Raw genomic sequence first — 15348 nt, forward strand, 5'->3', positions numbered from 1 at the left:
TACATCCTCAGAGAATGTGTAGTAACGCTGTGGGCAGGAGTTGTCCAAGGTTCAGCTGTCAGAAAATAGTTCTCAGCGCAGAGCTAAAAAATGAGCCTGGAATTCAAACTTGTCACTTTCCAGGAACACCATTTCTTTTTCCTTCCTTCGTTTCTTTTCTTCCCTCTTTCCTTATTTTTCTTTCTGTCTTTCTCGCTCCCTTCTTTATTCCCTCCTACCCTCCCTCCTATCCTTTGAGATCATGTATTTTTATTGAGGTAATGTTGATTGATAACATTAGAGGTGTTTCATGTGTAAACATCTTATTTCTACTGCGGTATCCCCTGCAGCATGCTCACCACCCGAAACTTAGCTTCCCTTTGTCACCAAGCAGCTGATCCCCATTACCCATGTCATCCTTCTCCTCTGCTGACCATACTCTGTTCTCTTGTGTCTGCGTGCTTTTGCTCAAACAACACCGTTTCTTAATCATTGCAGCTAATGCAATTGCATTACTGGTTTTGATGTGGGCTTTTATAAATGAAACAAACAAAAAATACAAAGTCTTGTATGTGCTTATCTAAATGTTTTAGTCTTCCTTCCCTAAATAAGTCTTCATTTAACACCATCTACTGAGTCCTTTATGCTTTACTCACATCTGAGAGAATTTGACCAGTGGGCTGTGACCCTGAGAGTGAGGTCACGCGTACATTGCGTGGCTGGCTGCCCCTGGGGTCAGACTCCCCTTCAGGACCTGGGAGGCACACTTCAGCTAAGCTCATGCCGCATCTCTTTCTAACAAGTCCTTGCGATGCGGAGCCGACGTGTCTATTTTAACACTATTTGGTGCTAGTTTTCCATACTTTGGATGTGAGTCCCAAAACAGTAGTTTTAGCAGTTAGTATAATTTAAGGACCCCCCCACTTGAAGATATTATGGGGTATGATATTTACTGCTGCAAACTAAAAATAAGAAATCACTAGATTTGTCATTACTAACAGTAGAAATATCTTTATTTATAACCTATAGGTAGAAATAAGGATATATAGTACATTCAAAAACCATGTTTTTCCAAACCTTTTTATAAGTAAAAAATTGTAGGCTATTGTGGCAGGACACACTTAGATGTTAAAAATTGGAGCATTGAGTCAAAAAGTTACTGTTTTTGAAGGGATGGATTAAAAATCAATCAGGCTCATGTGGTTTCAGGTAAGAAATCACCTGCCCTTTTTTTTTTTTTTTTTTAAAGTGATCTAAAGGGCTTTAAACTGTGTTGCTAAAGGGCTTTCTGGCAACTCACATAGAAAGTATTTTGCATATTTCTATCAGAAGTCAGCTCCAGGCCTTTAAGTGAATACCTAATGAATATTTCAGACTCTGTGTCATAGAACTCATTTAGGTTTTAAGGATATTGCAGGGTTTATATTGGTTCAAGAAGACTTTTTAGCTTTTTGTTTTTTTGTACATTTGTACAAAATGTACATTTTGTAACATTTGTGTTAAGGAGCATCAACAACCGCAAGAGTACAGTTGGACTTGTGTTCAGAAACAGTTTGTCAGTAAACCAAGCCGCATTTGCCCTCTGCCTGTATTTTTACTTACGGAGGCTCTTTTTCCCCTCCTTCCCAGGAGTTTGTACACTTAATTGTCTAGTGAGGCAAGAAATTATAGCATGAAAAAAATCCCGTATTTTATGCATTGTTTTCAGGCCTTGATTTTTCTTTTTGAGCCTTGGACTCCTTATGGGAAGCAAACGTCTCAGTGATCTTTAATCGGAAAGCCTTTGAGAGATGATAGTACAGGATTGGATCGAAACACAGGTTGGACACAGCCAGGAGCAGTGTGGCCTCTTTTGCTTTGAAAAGTGAAATCCTGGTGGAACAGTCAGATATGACCTCTGTCTGGCTGAGGGTGTATGGGATTCGGACAGCGTGATAAGGAACAAAGCAGATGATGTAGCCTGTAGTCACCAGAAGTATACTGACGAGAGCTCTCTTCACGTTTGGATAGTTCTCATTATCTTTGTTTCTGTAGAGTTGTCGAATTACAAGGCAGTTAGATATTAAGATGATGGCTGAGAAATTGAGGAATATTGCTACACTTATGAAATTTGTCAGCAAATGCCAGTTTCTTCCAAACTCCTTTTTGAATTCCATACAGCCCACGTTGGGCTTTTCCTTGATGTCTTTGATGGGAATGATCATGTTTGGCACCATTATAAGAAGGACCATTAGCCACACAACAGCTGATATCATTTTAGCAAACCCAGGTTCTTGTATTCGATAAATCTTGCAGCTGTATGTCAACTGAAGACAGCGATCAATGCTAACGAATGCTAAGAAGATTATTGATAAGTACATATTAATGTAGATGAGGCAGGCTGTCACTTGGCAGTGGAATATTCTCAGCTTCCAGGGTGCGACGCCCAAGTCAACAGTGATTTTCACCGGTAATGCCAGAGTGAGCAGGAAATCAGCTGTAAGCAAATTAATTAAGTATATGCTCACACACCTGTGATTAGTGTTTTTCTGTATGAAAGCCCAGGTTGCAAAACAACTTCCAATAATTCCAACGAGGAAAACTAAATAAAAGAAATATGTGAATGGCTCCAGGTCTCTGTAAACTGGACAGAGGGTAGAACTGTTGGTCATCTTCAAGGACAGTAGGGATGACCGTCCAGAAAGAACAAAACAAAGACAAAAAGCTCCAAAGAATCTGTTAAAAAAAAAAAAAAAAGAATGAGAGGAAAGCGAGGTTAGTAATTCAAATTAGAAATTGTTTTCTTCAAACACAGTTGCATTCCCGAAACCATGGTTGCAGTCACTCTGCTTCTTAGAATTTTATTGGTGAAGTTACTTGATGTGTGGATTGGTGGGAACACCTTCGATTATGAGGAAGGAAGCCTGGGGTTTCCATGGTCTGATTTTGTGATTTTGGGAAATCCCGTGTAGGTTGCTGCTAGAAGGGATATTTTTGACTTCACACTTGTGCATCCTGATAGCTTGTTTGTAACCAGTTGGGTTGGAAGTTAGTTTGTAGAGGAGATAAGTGAACTGCATTTCTGAGAATTAGAGAGAGGAAACAAAAAAGTTTGGTTGCGGCTGAGCCTGAATCTTGCTCTCAATGAGGCTTCCTGGCTTTTGTTTTCATAGGTTGATAGAACTCTTCATGCTGGAGAAACCTAGGTGGAGAGGGGAGGTGAGAGTGGGCAGAAAATTGTACTAAAATCTAGATTTTTATTTAAATAATAGGCCTTTTGTTGTGTACCAGAACATTTTTACAATCAGAATTTCATTTTTCTCTTAGCAGAAGAAGTTGTAGGATCAGCATCTGGTCTTTGCCTGATGTTCTGGATTATGATGGTGTAGACCTGGTTTGGTAACCTACAACCACAGATGACCATTAAGCCCTTGAAAAGTGACCTGTCCAAACTGACCTGTGTTGTAAGTGCAAAGTACACGCTGGGTCTTAAAAAAGATTTAGTATGAAATATTATAAAGAGTAGTTACTCCTTGCAGTATTCTTAAAATATTTTACATTAAATTTTTAAAACCCAGGGTGTGCTTTGCACTTAACAGCACAAGTCAGTTTGGACGGGTCACATTTCAAAGGCTTAAGGAGTAAAATTGTGCTATTTTATGCACGTAGTGCAAGAGTTAGTAAAATGTGTCGTAATTTTTATATTGAACATATATTGAAACGATATTTTTGATACATTAGGTTAAATATATTATTAAAATTAATTTCTCCTGCTTTTGCTTTTTTAAGTGTAGCTAGCTGCAAGATAGTTTTAAAGTAGCTTTGTGGTTTGCTTTATATGTCTCTTATATGTGCTTGCGTAGATGTTTCCTGGTCAGTGTTGGCAAGAAGTTTGACCAAGATTTTATTTTAAAGGCTTCTAGGGCAAGGGTATATGATTGTTGGTTACAAAGCTCTCAGGAAAGAAGCTCAGTTATATGTAGAGATGTATCAAAACATCTAACTTTAGCACTTGAGGGTTTTTTCTTTCTTCTTTCATTGTGGGTTTCAAGGCAGTCAAGGCCAGATGTGTAAGTCCTGCCCTTGGAACCATTGTGATTATCACTGATAGTGATGGAGTGTTGTCATGTTCCCTCCAAATCTGGAATATTGGATGATTTATAGTGTAAGTTAAATAAACTAGGCTTCATAAACTCATGCTCTTAGGGCTGTGGCACCCTTCTCATGAATATCAAACAACTTCCTTCCTTTGATTTATCGATCAGAAGATTGGTTTTGTGTTTTAGCAAGAAAAAAACTCATGTGCAGCTTTTAAAAATAGCAACCAGTAACTTTAGGGGTTAAGAAGGGCACTTCTCTGAAACATCCTTTTAAAAAAACAAAAACTTTAGAAGCTTTTTTGAATCTTAATTCTCCTAATTATTTAATGATGCATTGGTTACATCTTGGGGTGAAATAATATGTAAGTGGATGAATAAGGCAGATGTATATAAAGCTTTCTAAACTAAAGGGACATTTAAAGAATACATGTTTTTCCCATTTCCCTACTTGAGATAGGGCTTGAGAGTCCAGCAATAACATCATTCTGTACTAAACTCAGTGAAAGTCATCAGACACATTCTTTGTGTCTGGTACCAGGCCAAATACTTCACATGTACTTATTTAACCTTTTATTATTTCTATCATGTAGATGTTGTCTCCCTTACCCTTTTAAAACTGGGGTATGGAGGTACCTTATAAAACTAAAAATAGAACTAGTGTATGATCCAGCGAGCCCACTGTTGGGTGTATTCTCCGAGAAAACCATGATTCAAAAAGACACATGCACGCCACTGTTCACGGCAGCATTGTTTACGGTAGCCAGGACGCGGAGCAGCCTAAATGTCCGTGGGCAGATGAAGGTAAAGAAATGTGGTCCATATGCACCATGGAATATTACTTGGCTATACAAAGGAAGGAAAACAGGTCCTTTATACCCTGTTTTATGGATGAGAAAGCTGAGGCGCCGCGAGGCTGAGTAGCTTGAGGTTGTCCAGCTGGTAAACTATGGAGCCAGGATCCCCAGCCAGACAGTCTGATCTTAGAAGCCATGTTCAAAACCGCTTTGAAACTGTGTCTGTTGTTACTTTTTGAGTAATAACTTTTATTGGTGTATATTGGTCTACAGTGTTGTGCTGAGTTTAGTTGTGCAGCAAAGTGAATCAGTTCTACATACATCGACTCTCTTTAGATTTTTTCCCCTGTGTAAGTCCTTACAGAGTACTGAGTAGGGTCCCTGTGCTTACAGTAGGTCCTATTAGTTACCTGTCTTATCTACAGCAGTGCGTTTGCATCAACCCCAGTGTACCCCTCCCCCCTCTATCCTTCGTAACCATAAGTATGTTTTCTACGTCTGTGACTCTCTCTGTTTTATAAAGAGGTTCGTTTGTACCATTGCTTTTAGATTCCACATGTGAGTGGTATCCTATGGTACCTTGTCTTATTTTTATTATAATATCAAACCTTTTCTAAGTGCTCACTACTGTTAGGAACTATAGTCTAAAAATGTTCATGTCAAAGAGCAGAAAGAAAATATTCATTCTTAAATTTTCCCCCTAAATACTAATGCAGGACATTCAGGCTCTGTGTGTTTTGATGTTTCGTTTTACCATAGATACATTTAAAAAACAAGCGTCTGTTGTATGTTTGAAGCCTCCACCTGCTTCTCTTTCAGAATTCCCGTCCGTACGGTCTGCACTGTCTTCCCCCCAGCTCTGTGGCTTAGTTGGTGGGATCCCTGCTGTTCTGGGAGCACTTCCTTCCTTCCTGTGTACTTTTTGTTGTGATAGGGTTTGGGGCTCACAGGACTGCCAGGATGCAGGGAACCCTTGTTGGTAGCATTTGGTCCAGTCTCGGGGTTTGATCACACAGAGGTCTGGCGCCTGGCTGCTGGCCAGGCTTCCCTGGCTTGGTGGAGCAGACTAGGGTCCCACCTTGTTGGCTATTTTCTAGGCTCCCTGCCTCTATCCTTCCCAGCCCCCATCCTGCCTATCCTAAATGCCCAAAGGAAGCCCTTCAGATCTGAAGTCTGCTCTAGGCTTTACTGACTTCCTTATGACTTGACTTTGGCTAATAACCATTTAATTATTACCTATTTATTCTGAACACTCTTTTGTCCTCTGGGTCAAAAGCTAGTGTCGGTGTAGACGAGCCCTCACCTCCCGACTTTGCTCATTGTTCCTTTACAGAGGTGCTAGCATTTTGGCCTAGATGCTTGTATTTCAAATGTTACATTATAATCGTAACATATAATGCATTTCTTTGAGTGCCCCTGTTGCTCATACAATTACACAGTAAAGTCTCATTTTATAGGTGACTATGTGGTAAAGAGAAGGATTAGAGAATTAATTAGTTTTGATCAGTTAGCGTACTGTGTATCTGGAACTGACCACCCGTGGGTAATTTATTTAAAAATAATTACTGTGTAACTATTCATTCCATAATGCTTGAGAGTCATGCAGGGCCTCCCAGTTGTTTTTCTTGAACCTCCGTCTAGCTTGCAGTGAAGCCCAAACTTCTCATTTAAAATTTTTGGTCATATCAAAAATTTAACAGTTGTTAAATTACACTGTAATAGCATTTTGTGTTTTCCATTGTGAATTTGAACACTAAGTGCTTGATGAATATATATTGTTTTAACCAGTTATTAGCCTATGGAAATCTGAGGTGCCCCGGTGTATTCCAGCAAAATCAGGAAGAGATGTCTGTTGTTGCCTTTGTTTGAGAGTGCCCATTGCTTAGAACCTCGTGAGATAACTCATCAGTTGTTCTTTACAGAAGTCACAACAGAGTTTTCTAGAAATTACCTCTCACAGTGTTTGTAGAGCTGTGTTGTGCCCTGCGGGGAAGAACTACGACCCAGCCTGCATCCATCCAGTTTTAAAATCGAGTTACTGACTAGTTAGGCCAACCCATCAGGAAGCAGTGTTCAGTGTTGTGTGAATTAAGCCGTCTTTCTGAAAGGGATGGATGAGGGCTTCAGGTAGAAGAAAATTACAGTGTAGCTCACACTGAGAATCTATTTGGAGTTTAATCATTGGTGCCTTCTTGCACAGCACCCTTATCACATGTTGGCATTTTTGGCTCACATGGTTTAAGCACTGAAAATCATAGATTTCCCTGCCACGTAAAGACACTGAATATATTAAGTATTTAGGAAGACGTACCTGGAGGTGTATTCTCTGTGCTTCAGCAGGCCTTGCTCCAAGTCTTCAGAGAAACGTGAGCTGTCTGGCTAGCTTCAGCGGCAGTAGGCCCGCTGCAGGGCTGCCGGCTGCACTAAAAATTTCCTTTCCTTTTTGTGTGGTTTTAAAATGTTGCGTATTGACGTAGATGAGACTGTGGTTTGCAGATAGTTTAACTGTATTTTTTTCTTTTCTTTTTTTAAACACATATTTTACCTTTATGAAAGCCTCCTGAAGAAGTTCTTTTCAATTTTGTACAAGGTTTCTTCAACAGTTAAGATTTGTTTGTTCTTTTAGAGGAAAGATTTTTATTCATCTGTTGTAATACCTATGTTTTTTTTGAAATCACCCAAGCTGTGTTTTTCATCATAATGAATTTAAAGAATGCCAGTTTTTGTGTCTTGAATGGTGTTATGAGTTAAAGATACCAGCTGTTTAAGCAGAATTTCTTTAGTATATATACTGACAGTCATCAGCTTTCAAAATTATAATTTAAAAAATGGTTGCAATTTTAATACTGCTGTGAGACATCTGTTAACATACAGAAAATATGTGATTTAATAGAGTCTGATACAGTGTATTTTTTTAATTTATATTTTTTGTTCATATTTTAGAAGAATCTGGAAATATAAGAGGAAAATCATCACGTACAGAGATAATCACGGTTAACGTTTTTGCTGCATGCATTTTTTGGCTTTGTTTTGTTTGTTTATTATTATTTTTTGTTTTGTTTATTTATTTAAATTAATTACTTAAAACCTTTTCTAGCTGTGCTGGGTCTTGGTTGCCGTGTGCACGCTTTCTGTAGTTGCTGTGAACGGGACTGTTTTCTCGTCGCCGTTCACGGGCTTCTCATTGGGGTGGTCTCTCTTGCTGCGGAGCGCCGGCTCTAGGGCGTGCCAGCTTCAGCAGTCGGCAGCATGCGGGCTCAGTATTTGTGGCACACAGGGTTTATTAATTACCTTGCGGCATGTGAAAACTTCCTGAACCAAGGATAGAACCCATGTCCCCTGCATTGGCAGGCGGATTCTTAATCACTGACTACCTGTGGTGATGTCTGATGATACATATTTTAAAATTTTCCTATGAGTATGCTCACATCATCTCACACCATCTCACAGAGGATGAAATGGTTGGATGGCATCACTGACTCGGGGGACCTCAGTTTGAGCAAACTCAGGGGGATAACGAAGGGCAGAGAAGCCTGGCTTGCCGCAGCTCACGGGCTTGCAAAGAGTCGGACACGGCTTCGTGACCGAACAACAACATGCCCGCATAAAAATGTTGCCGTGTTGTGCGTACTGTTTTATAGCTGGGAATTTTTTTTTATTCAAAAATGTATTGGGCCTGTTTGTCTAAGCTGTGAGAGTAAACCTGCAGTGTTCTTTTGTCAATCTGGCCGTAACGGCATGATGGATTGAGACAGGTACTCAGTAATTAATAACGCATGAAAAGGGACCCTCTGGTGTACATTCAAATCAGATAAATGTTTGTTCTTCCTTTGAGGGAGTAAGTAGTGTGGTCCAGAGGTGATGTGTCGGGGCAGATCGTTGCCTGACCACTTGGGGTGGTGTCTGGATTTCTGTTGCTTCATCGGCCTAGTGGGTACCTTGGTTTTGTCTCTTTTTCTCCTAGTAATTCTTAGTTTTCTAAATAATAGTCAGAAGAAGCTTTGCTAGGGTCTAAAATACATTCCTTTGGTATTCACTCTTCAAAAGAAAAACCTCTAAAAGACTAAAGGGGAACTGTCAAGCTGGAGGGAACTTAAGGTGGATCTAGGGAACTTTTGAAAACAACAGTTTTCTATAAGGACGCTTATGATGACACTGTCCATTGGTTTCAGATACCCTGGTGGTCTTTCAGATTCAGGTAGTTATTATCATTTTGCAAAAGAATAATTTTTACATATATTCACTTAGAAATTAGTGGGGAAAAGTGCCAATCTTTCTCAAACTTTGTATTTGATTTGGGTTAGGAACCAGTGTTAACTTTCATCATAATAGGAAATGCTCTCTCTTTTAAGACACTAATATGTGCATCATTACTGGCTAGGACTCACTGAATAATGCACTTGTATTTTGTAGTAGTCAAGTTAAATGAGCAGTTATGATCAGGGCTTACACTCACTGGGGGATGGAGAGGGTGAGATGGAAAGAATTTGATGAGATGCAGGTGGCTGCCAGCTGAGTGGTGAATGGATTTAAAATATGGTACGAAGGAACATTGGCATCAAAGGTTTTTGGTAAAGTTTCTTTTTCTTTTTTTTTAGTTAGACATAGTTACGTGTGTATTTCCCTCTTCACTTCGGGGTATGGATAGAATTAAGAAATACATTGAACTGTTCTGAGTTTGTGTGTGTGTGTCTGGGTTGCCAAGTATGAAAGAGCTAAAGTCCTTTAGTTCTTCATGTTCTATTTCCTTTTGGGAATAATGAGAAACCAGTCTTTTAATCTGGAAAAGGGCATGGCAACCCACTCCAGTGTTCTTGCCTGGAGAATCCCATGGACAGAGGAGCCTGGTGGGCTGCAGTCCATGGGGTCACAAAGAGTCAGACACAACCGAAGTGACTCACACAACACACAGTCTTTTAATAGTGAAACTGAGCGTGTTCTTCCTCATTCCTGACAGCTTGAGGCACCCTGGAGTTTTGTGGAAGTTTCTTCACAGTGGAAGAAGCATTCTTTTTTTGGCCTGCTGTCCACTGTTGTTTTTGTCTTTAACACTAGTTCCATTTAAATTTCCATAAATCACTTCTTTCTGTTTCATTAAGGACTAATGCTTGTCAGTGGGTATTTTCTTAGCGTTCTAGGAAATTGCACGTCATCACCAACCCAGTATTTCAGAAACCCAAGTGGGAAGAAGTGAGGGGAAGTTGTTTTCTCCTACCTGGGTTGTGGCAATACTTTTTATTTAAGAAATGACGAAGCGTTTACTTTAAATGAATATTTTGTATGTTTAAAAATTGAAAGTAAATTGCCCCATGAATTGACAAAAAAAAGATCTTTTTATAGTCTCTCCTTTATCCACACAAACAATAGTTTTGATCTTGTTGAATGCAAGTACCAAACAACTGTCTTTCAATAGAAGCATCATTTTTAATGTGTAACATTCTTAAAATTTGCTTTTCAAACATAGCATGGTAACCTTTGGAATTAATAAGGAAGGAAGGAAAAAAAAAAGATTGTTGGGGTAGGTAGCCACTGCCACAGCCAGGAACACACGTTTGAGAATTTATTTTCTTTGAAGAAATCCATAAAATAGAGGAGCTTTTTCTTTTTACAGATGGGGAAACTAGGACATGAGGGAATTTGAGGCCTTGCTCAGAGCTGCACAGTTAGACCCCAGTGTTCCCCAGCACTTAATTATTCTAGTTCAAATGGAAGTGTTGGATGGAAAATGTGGTTATGAGAGAGGCTGCCAGGTCGGTCGTATCCCCCCGCGCCCCCTCCCCCCCCCCCCACCCCCCCCCCCCCCCCCCCCCCGCCGCAAACACGCACATTTAGTGTTTACAGTTGTTTGAGCCTGAGTGCCCCTGGGCAGTGGGACGGGCACCGCCTAGCCTCACTTTCCTCACGGAGTTTGCAACTTGAGATGTGGACAGCTCAAAATAGTTTGCATCCTGAAGGTTTTAAATGATCTTCAGGCAGGAGGCTGTTCTTTGGTTAACAAATGCCCATATCTGGAGCATTTCTCCAGCAGCTTCTGTGGCTCCAGGTCACCCTTCTCTCTGGAGCCATTGAGCTTTAGGTTTGCATTTTGAAAGTGTTTTTAAAGGTGGATAATCCCCTTTCCCACCTGAATTAGTCCAAAGACATTCTTTCCTAACTCTCAGATTGGCAGCTTCAGATCCGACAGTGACAGATGTGATTAGACAGAGTAGTTTTAAAGTGAGATATAGATGCAGAGCTGCTAACAGGTTACAGTTTCTTTCCGCATTGTTTATATTCTGCTTCAGTTTTCCCTTTTGAATGAAGTGAAGCGTAAAAATTTGGGGATATTTTGAAGCCGGAGGTGTTTTGCATCTGCTTAAAATGTGAATTTGATTGCAGGGGTGGCTGAGTGTATGGAGTCACTCCCCTGTCTGGTGCTTTTCGATTTTCTGCCTTTTTATTGGCCGCACAGTGTTATCTGATCAATATACGATTCATCTCATCTTTCAGTTGGGAGGTGTGGCTGTGCTATTTGGTTCATGTTTATAAAATAATTAATAGCTGGGGAAGTCCCTTAAAAAGAACTTGTAAAGGTTATCTTGTGTCTTTTTAGTCACTGAAGTCCCTGTCCTTTCCCCCCTTGCCGCCCCCCGCCGCTTGAGTATGATATGATCAATTTCTTGTGAATCTTTGTTTTTTGGTCAAGTGGTTAAGACAAATTCTAATAACTACTTCTTGACTACAGGCTGCCTCCTTCACTTCCATCCTCCAGAAAGCGTTGCTTTTAGAAGGTTGCAGCGTAGAAGGCATGGGCAAGACAAGGCAGGACTGAGGGGTTGCGGGTGGACTGTGGGCTGTCAGAGCCTGTGGGGGTCCAGGAAGTGGTCTTTTAAAGACCAGAGGAGGTGAGGAGCTGCTCCTGAGACGTGAGGGAGCGGAGGTGGGCTCGGGGAGGGTGCACGCACCTGGGCTGTGGTGTGGGGAGGGCGTCTGGCGCCTCTCAGCCTGGGCTTGCAGAGTGTGTGTGTGGGGTCTGTGTGAGGAAGAGGCCCGGGCCACGTCTTGGAGCCGTGTGGTCCATCTCGGATGCTTTGGTTAGGAAGCGTTGCAGCGCTCAGGACAGTTGTCTGAGGAGAGGTCAGTTCCGTAGTACCAGGCAAGTGCGGGCATTGGAGGACGTGGGGTTGGATTGAGGAAAAGTGGAAGACAAGATCCAGGGTGGGGATCTCACCATCTTTCTAGGCGAGAGGCAATGAGGATCTGGAACTGGCCCAGAAGGGATGGCCAGTTGGGAACGACTGTGGAGGCGAAGGCGCTGAGGAATGGGCCCGGCGGGAAGCAGGCTGTGGTCTTAGTTCTGGGATGGGAAGTCTGAGGACAGAATCTGGCTTAGCAGGTAGGGAAAGTTTGGTTTATCGACGTCCTGTGTTTTTAGTGTTACCTCATTATCTGATACAGCATAATTTGCTGCTTATTTTATCCCTTTTCATCTTGCTACCACAAAAGAAGAGCAGGTAACTTCCTTTTATTAGTTAAAACTCACACCATGGAAGGTGACTGGTGAAACAGGACAAACTCAGGCCTGGTCCCGTCAGCTGCAGCCCTTGCACCTGGCCTTTAACGGAACCCCTGCCCACAGCTGTGGACATTCAAGTCTGTCAGCCAGCAAGTCTCTTATATGGCACAAGCCTAATTGTAGTTTTTTAGTGGGGTCACTTAGAAATGATAAAACCTTTCCACGTTAGCGTCATCTAAAAGATTAATCTAGAGACTCTGGAAAACACCCTTAAACTAAGCTTTGTTTCCACCTAAGATGACAGGAAGTTTGTGCCATTATTTTTCTATTCTGTACTTTGTCCTGTTGCTGCTACCTACGTGTTTTGACTATGGAGAATAAATAAACTTTATTAGTACAGAAAATATCCATGACATCAAGAGATGTCATACAAATTACAAACACAACAGATCATCTGCCCAGAATGACATGGGATTTCCTTTGGGTTAACAGCGCTGTGAGGGTTTGTGTGCTGGGGTAGGAAAGACCTAATACTCTGTGGTTTTCAACAGTAAAAGCTGCCACTTCCTTTTGGCCACCTCTTCTCTGCCAGACTTCAGTGATGTATGGATCACCGCTTTATGACAGGACATCCTCCTGATAGCTCGCGGTGAACTGTGTCAGATTCGTGATCTCCGAAGAAGATTTAACTTCCGGACCAGGGACCAGGCTTGATCAGTCAAGAGCTTTTGTATAGCAGAGTTTTATTAGAGTACAAAATGGGACAGAGAAAGCTTCTGACATAGACATCAGAAGGGGGATGGAGAGTGGCCCCCCTTGCTAGTTTTAGTAAGAGGTTTTATGTCTGTTAGAAAGCTATTAACAATTAAGAGAGACACTTCAAGGCTGACCTGCCCCCTCTCCCACAATATGCATTTTTGAGATAGGATGGCACAGGTGTGTCGTTCCCCAGCCATAAAACAACTGATATGAATAGTGGTTTGTTGAGCTGTTATCAGCCAAAAGTTAATTTTAGGTGGAACCAGTTTGAAGAAAGATTCCAAAGCAAATACATAGTTTCATTAACATGACTTAAGAAAAATATTTCCATAAGAAAAAAGCATTGGTTAGTTCAAGTTTTGAGAAAAGTTCTGGTGGAACCAGGTATCGTCCTGGCAACAGAGAATTTTAAGAGAAAAAAATCTGACACTTGTAGTTTGTTTCCTCCTGCCGCTAAAGTCTGACACTTGCAGCCTATTTTCTCTATTTGAAGACCCCTAGCCTTCCTGCCTGTTAACCTCTCACTCCTGGAAGAAGCACTTTAACAAAACGTGGCTTGTGTTTGTCATAAGCCGGTTTTCAAAATGCTTTATTTCATAGCACTGCTTGTACGGAATGTTGTATTTTTTAGCTGCAGCAAATATGTATTACAAGTCTTGTTTATAAACTAGAACATATTACAGAAAATAATTTAAAAACTAATAATGATCTCAGAAGTTTCTGGGTTAATCCACTTTTGCTGTTGCTCTATTTTTCTATTTTTTATTGTAGCCATGGACCTTTAAGTTTCTTTCTTAAAAAATGCTCATTGCTTTTACTTACCTAACTTTTCAATATTTGAATAAACTCCTTATGATCTGACTTCTAACTCTGATAAATTTCTTACAGAAATTCCTCTCGCTAAAGTCTTAAATGATCTTTAAAAGTTAAATCCAAAGATTTGTTTGTGGTCTTGATCTGAATTTTTTTCTTCAGTTTTTAAATTGAAGGGTGATTGTCTTATAGTATTATTGGTTCCAGGTGCACAGCAGTGATTACTTTTATACATTACAAGAGGCTCACCTTGATATGTCTGGTTTCCATCTGTCACCAGTGAAAGTAGAAAGTGAAAGTGAAGTTGTGCAGTCAGGTCCCACTCTTTGCAACCCCATGGACTGTAGCCTACCAGGCTCCTCTGTCCATGGACTTTTCCAGGCAAGAGTATTGGAGTGGGTTGCCATTTACTTCTCCAAGTGATCTTCCTGACCCAGGGATGGAACCTAGGACTCCTGCATTGCAGACAATTATTTACCAGCTGAGCCACAAGGGAAGCCCATATTATTGATTAAATTCTCTGTTGTACATTACATTCACATCCCATGATTTATTTACTGTATAACTAGAAGTTTGTTGCTTCTTTGATCCCTGACTTGTTTCACTGATTCCTCCCCTCTGACTGCCCCCAGTTTGTTCTTGGTATATATGTCTGTCTGTGTGTATGTGTATGTTTGTGTGTATCTCACATCATCTTTATGCATTCATCTATTGATGGGCACTTGGGTTGCTTCCATGTCTTGACTATTGCAAATAATGCTGAAGTGAGCATAGGGATGCACACATCTTTTAGAATAAGTGTTTCTGGTTTTTTAGGGAAAAGTACTGAGAAGTATAATTGCTGATAGTTCTGTTTTTATTTTTGTTGAGGACCTTCCGTACTGTCTTCCACGGTGGCATTACCCATTTACATCACCACTGATCGTGCGTGAGGGTTCCTGGCCTTTCTGCTTTCTTGTTTATTTCCTTTGCTGTACAAAAGTTTTTTAGTTTGATGTAGTTTGTTTACTTTTGCTTTTGTTTCCCTTGCTTGAAACATATCCCGAAAAATTGCTTCCACCAGTGTCAAAGAGTGTACTGCCTGTGTTTTCTTCTAGAAGTTTTATGCCTTCAAATCTTAGATTTCAGTGTTTTATCCATTTGAGTTTATTTGTGTATATGGTGTTAGAAAATAGTCCAGTTTCTGTCTTTTGCATATAGATGCTCAGTTTTTGCAACACCGTTGATTGCAGAGACTGTCTTTTCTCCACTGTATGTTCTTGCCTCCTTTTTGTAGATTAGTTGGTTGTGTAAGTGAGGGTTCATTTTGGGCCCCTTTGTTCTAGTCTGTTGATCTATGTGTCTGTGTTTGTGCCAGGACCATCCTGTTTTGGTTACTATAGCTTTGCAGTATAGTTTTTTTTTTTTTTAAGAAGTTGAATATTTTATT

The 15348-nt window shown here is 40.6% G+C and overlaps 2 protein-coding genes across 7 annotated transcripts in view; one reads left to right on the forward strand and one right to left on the reverse strand.

The window, feature by feature from the left end:
- The window catches only part of MED12L (mediator complex subunit 12L), a 347579-nt gene that overhangs the window by 112783 nt on the left and 219448 nt on the right, over nt 1-15348 (forward strand). The window lies entirely within an intron of this gene.
- On the reverse strand, nt 964-7277 carry GPR171 (G protein-coupled receptor 171). Of its 2 annotated transcripts, none has more exons than XM_043874777.1 (2): nt 7164-7277; nt 964-2694 (listed from the first exon to the last, which is right to left on the reverse strand). In XM_043874777.1, the coding sequence occupies exon 2, from the start codon at nt 2628-2630 to the stop codon at nt 1671-1673; it is 960 nt and encodes a 319-aa protein (XP_043730712.1). In that variant the 5' UTR covers nt 2631-2694; nt 7164-7277; the 3' UTR covers nt 964-1670. The 2 variants fall into 2 exon arrangements, with proteins under 2 accessions (XP_043730712.1, XP_043730714.1); XM_043874779.1 differs by having other exon boundaries at nt 964-3160.

This window comes from Cervus elaphus, chromosome 19, assembly GCF_910594005.1.
Source record: "Cervus elaphus chromosome 19, mCerEla1.1, whole genome shotgun sequence".
NCBI classification, from domain to species: Eukaryota; Metazoa; Chordata; class Mammalia; order Artiodactyla; family Cervidae; genus Cervus; species Cervus elaphus.